The sequence below is a fragment of the Triticum dicoccoides genome, chromosome 4A (genome assembly GCF_002162155.2).
Source record: "Triticum dicoccoides isolate Atlit2015 ecotype Zavitan chromosome 4A, WEW_v2.0, whole genome shotgun sequence".
NCBI lineage: Eukaryota > Viridiplantae > Streptophyta > Magnoliopsida > Poales > Poaceae > Triticum > Triticum dicoccoides.
Window position 1 is genome coordinate 496,684,303 of NC_041386.1, and position 4,846 is coordinate 496,689,148.

Here is a 4,846-nt window from a genome sequence, read left to right on the forward strand (position 1 = left end):
CCCAGAGCGTGTCCGCCACCGACGGCGGCGCCACGGTGAAGTTCGTCCATGTCTGTCCTCGCTGCTGCTGCGGAGGCCCCGGCGCCACCGAGTGCGCGCTCTCTCGCCATGCATTCACCGTCACCACCTGGACCCTGAGGAGGACGAAGGGTCGCGACATGGGGTGGGAGAAGGACGCCGTGGTCGACTGCAGCGACCTCTGGGACCTCGACGCCTACCGGCTTCTCCCTCGCCTGCCGATGGATTTCCCGTCGTGAGCATCGAAGATCCCGACGTAGTCTGCTTTCTGGTGTCCGAGCTCGATCACCTCCACCACGACGGCGATAAGACAACATGGGTGGCCATGGTCGACACGAGAAGGAAGACGCTGCTCAGAACTACCATCCTCTCCAAGGACAAACACTATCAGGGGAATGCTTTCCTTCCCAGCCAGGTCTCGGGCTACCTCAACACTTCGCCGAGCAGCGGCAACCGTAAGCTGCCGGCAAGCGAAAGCCGGTGCGCCAACGACACTGTCGACATGCCACCGGCGGCGACAAAGTGTGTGGCCTCTCCTGATCAGGATGTCTTGACGGCGCTGCTTGAGATACCCGGGTTGACTCACGATGAGATGTTGAGAGCCTACGGCGTTCTTGCCTCGGACGATCGGCGCAGGTACCAATCTCTCGTGGCACTCCCGATTGATATGAGGAAGGACTACTGCTGCATGTTGGTGGATATTGGGACGAACAAGCAGGTTAAACTCCAGTGATGATATGGTTATTTTCTCTGTGTCGGCGTCCTATCCAAAAAAGCTTTCGCCCTGCTTTATATATAAAGCAGCCCTGTCCTATCATTTCTCCAGAGTCCGAAATTGTTCAGAGTACTCGGTTTTAATTTAATGCAAAAATTTGTAATGCAGTACTCCAGCTTCAGTTTAATCATCCTCCTGTAGTTTTTGTTGGTGCAGGAAAATTTGAAACAGTTTAATCAGCAATACTCAGTTTCAGTTTAATCATCTTCCTGTAATTTGAAACAGTTTAATCAGCAGCAGGAAAATATAGTGATGTTTCAGTTTAATCATCATCAAGAATTTTGAAGTGATGGAACATGGAAGCAATGGAGTACTCAGTTTTGTTGGTGCCAAAACTTATGTAGTTTTGATATGCTGTTAGTAAAATTAGGAAAACTGACTACTCCTATTGACTACTCCTACAGTTCTAAGCACTGACTCCAGTTTCAGTTTTGTTGACTACAGAATTTGTGTTGCACAGTTTCTTGGCTGTTCGAGTAAAATTTTACTCCTTGTTTTGGTTTGGACTATCTCATACTCCCTCCGTCCCGAAATTCTCGTCGCGCGCGCAGTACAATCGTGTTTTTGCTAAAACGCCATTGTGCTTTCAGAGCTCTGACAAACAAGCCCCCGTCTCCTTCTTCCACCTCCGCCTATCGCCCGGCGTCGCCACGGCCAGCCCCCATCGCCCGCGCGTCGCCACGGCCAGCCGCCCGTCGCCTGAGACGGTCCTGCGTCGCCAAAGAGCCCGCCCAGGACGTCGCCCACGAACAGGCCCTGCGCCGCCCACCACGAGCAGGACCTCCGCGGCCCACCCACGAGCGGTACCTCCGCCACCGATTTCGCCGCCCACCGCCGGCGCGCTGGTCGCCGCGATGGTCCACTTCGGCCCCGATTCCGTTTCCCACCGCTGACGCGCAGGTCCACTTCGGCCGCCGCGTGATGGTGGTGATGGGCGACGCCGACACCCTCCGATCCCCGCCCCCATCTCTGCTGTTAGCTGGTGGCTGCCCCCGCCTTCGATCCCCGCCCCCATCGCTGCTTCTACGAGCTGGTACTGGTCCTGAAAATTTGAAATTTTTTTAGTTCAATCAATTTCAGTTCCAAGATAGGTTCAGTTCAATCAACTTCATTGTAGCAGCATGTTGTGCGTAAATTTGTGCAGAAACTCAGAACCGACTTTTGGAAGTGCTCAGTCAAATTCAGTTAACAGAGAACAGCTCCTAAGTTTGGAAAGTGTTCAGTCAAATTCAGTTAACAGTGTACAGCCCCAAGTTTGTGCAGCCCCAAGTATGTGCAGCACCAAAATTGCAGACAAGTTTGTGCAACTGTTGATACAAAAATTCAGTCAAATTCAGTTAACTGTTGGTACAAACTCAACCAAATTTGTGCAGCAAGTTTTTTCTTTACAAGCATTAGTTTACTGTTGGTACAAAAGTGCTCAGTTAACTGAATTTACCAAGTGTTAAATGTGTTAACTGAATTTACAAAAGAGCAAATGGGACTTGAAGAGTACTTGCACTTAGTTTTGCAGGGCTCGTATTATTAGGCCAAGATGTGTATCAGCTAGATGTACTGTAACTAGAATTTGTCTGCAGTTTTTGGAAACAATCGAACAGTATTTTGAATGAATTTGAATTCTTAGTAGAGCTCTGCCCCTGTATTTTTGAAGGAATTTGAATCAAACCAAGTGGACTGTATTTTCCACTTGTATCTTCCACACTCAATGAACAGCAAACTTGAGGAACAGGATCAGATTCAGATAAAGCACAATGAACACACAATAAATCTGTAATCAGAATATCAGATTCAGATAGAGGAACAGGACATTCAGATAAAGGGAGGGCAGAGATTCAGATAGAGGAAGCATACCTTGTGAGCGCCGGGGCATGGAGGGTGTGGTAGTAGTCGATGACTCAGTCGTGTCCCTCGTCTTGCTGCTACTCTCCTCCCTGTCCAGGTCACCCGTGCTGCTCCAGGACATCGCCGTCGTCGTACTCCTCATTTGAGCTCGCAAAGGGGAGCTTTTAGCAGCAAGGTGGTCGGGATCCGGCGCGTCCGACCTCGCCGACGACGTATACAGCCTCGCTGACGCCGTATCCGGTGACTCATCGGCTTATTGGATCGAAAGGAGAGCCTTTTAGGTGGCGAGATGGAGCACAGCGCAAGGCGGCGGATACCCGAAGCATAGCACGGCGGCGGCGAGCCAGAGCATAGCGCGGCGGCGGCGACATGAAGCAGAGCGCGGAGGCAGCGGCCCGAAGCAGAGCGTGGCGGCGGCGAGCCGGAGCAAAGCGGCGGGGGCGAGAGCCAGCGAGCGACAGAGAGGATGGACTGCGGGTTGTGTCCCAAAACGGAGTAAATTGCTGAAAACTACCACATTTGTGGTAAGGATACTGCAAAATCATCACTTTTGTCAAAAATTTCAAAAAACCACCACTTCCTCGGCAAGTGAGTAACAAAAACCACTAAACGTGATGTGAGCCGCGACTAACTGAGAATCTGACTTATCGGGCCCACCCGTCGGAGCCACGTGGCAAAGGGCAAACGGCAAAGCGGAAACGGCCGTTAGGACCCCGCTAGTTAAGCCCAGCGTGCGCACGTTAGGGCATTCCTCCCCAACCGCTCTCTTCTCTGCTCTGCTCCTTCCTTTCTCGCGTCGCACCTCCCGCCGCCGCCGTCGCGAGCAGCTTCGCACCGCTGACGGGAGGGGAGACATGGTTTCTTGGTCTGAGCCTTCCGACTGTTCCGACTCTTCCTCTGACGATGTGAGCCGGGTAAGATTCTGCTCTTGTGCATCTAGGGTTAGGGTTAGGGAGAAAGGGGAATTTCTTCCCGATAGCAATTGACTTCATTTTCCCTCTGCCTAGGTACCTGCCAAAATGGAGTGCACGGAATGGAGCGGCATTGCTTTGAATCATCCTGCACGTTGTGAGCATCGTGCGCCCTGTGAGAAGTTTGTTGCCTTTGAATGGACTGACAGTGGCAGGAGGTTCCTGGGGTGTGGGAAAAAGGTAATTTTCTGACCAGTTCAATTACTTCTTGAGGTGTTGAAGTGATTTTGTGAAACATGTGAATTCATTACTGATAGAATTGGTCTGAAATATGTGAATCCACTGAAGTGCTGAGTTGACTGATACAATAAGTCTGAAATTAGGCAGTAAAGTATATATCTCTGGCCATAAATCTTGATACAATAGCAGTAGGCAGTGGAGTACTTTTGTACATTAAGTCTGAGATTAGGCAGTTTCCAATTTCTTATAGGTTGTGGCCATTCTGTTTTTAAATCATTTTAGCTCTATATTTGCTATCCAGGAGTAGGCAATGCAGTACTAGAAACATGGATAATTAATGGATTGTTGTTTTTTATTTTTATCACTAGTGTTTTTAGAAATTCGTTTAATTATATTTCCTTTGTTCATACATTCATAGGATGTACCCAAGTGCAACTTTGTGGACTGGATTGACCCAGAGTGGCCAGTCCAATTGAAGCAAGCTTTAAATACCATCTGGACTATGCATGAGGAGGAGTTGACCAATAGGTTGAGGCAGAATGTTGTTAATGCTGAAGAAGTAGTAAAGGTAATGGAAGAGAAGAGGAAGATGGAAAATGACCTGAGGTTTTTTAAAGTTGACTTTGCCAAAATGGTGGCTGACAAGGAGGATGCAATTACCCAGTTAGGCAATGCAAGGTTGGTTATTAGTGACCTGAAGGAACAAATCGAGAGAAAGAACTTGGCTGACAAATCAGACACTAACATTCATCAAGTGCTGAGGGCCAAAGCAGAGGAAGAGAGAGACCAAGAGAAGGAAGAGAAGGTGAAGCTTGTGCAGGAGATGGACAAGATCAAGTAGGAGAGGGCCATGCTGTTGGAGGAGAAGGAGAAGTGGAAGCAAGAGAAAAGGCACCTGGAGTACACTATAGGTGATCTGTTCAAAGAGAAGGAGGCCACCAAGGGGAAGATCTGGAAGATCAAAGAGATAGTTGATGAATGATTCAATGTTATTGTAGTTGTATCTGCTAGAGTACTCTATCTGCTATTTGTGGCACTAAAAGTGCAGGACATTTGTACT

General features: G+C 49.2%; 1 protein-coding gene across 1 annotated transcript; it reads right to left on the reverse strand.

Moving 5' to 3' along the window:
* Positions 1–1,425: 1,425 nt before the first annotated feature.
* Positions 1,426–3,145, reverse strand: LOC119283577. Its single transcript, XM_037563059.1, has 2 exons — positions 2,645–3,145; positions 1,426–1,835 (listed from the first exon to the last, which is right to left on the reverse strand). Exons 1-2 carry the CDS (start codon positions 2,775–2,777, stop codon positions 1,426–1,428), a joined length of 543 nt encoding a protein of 180 aa, XP_037418956.1. The 5' UTR covers positions 2,778–3,145.
* Between the last annotated feature and the right edge of the window lie 1,701 nt (positions 3,146–4,846).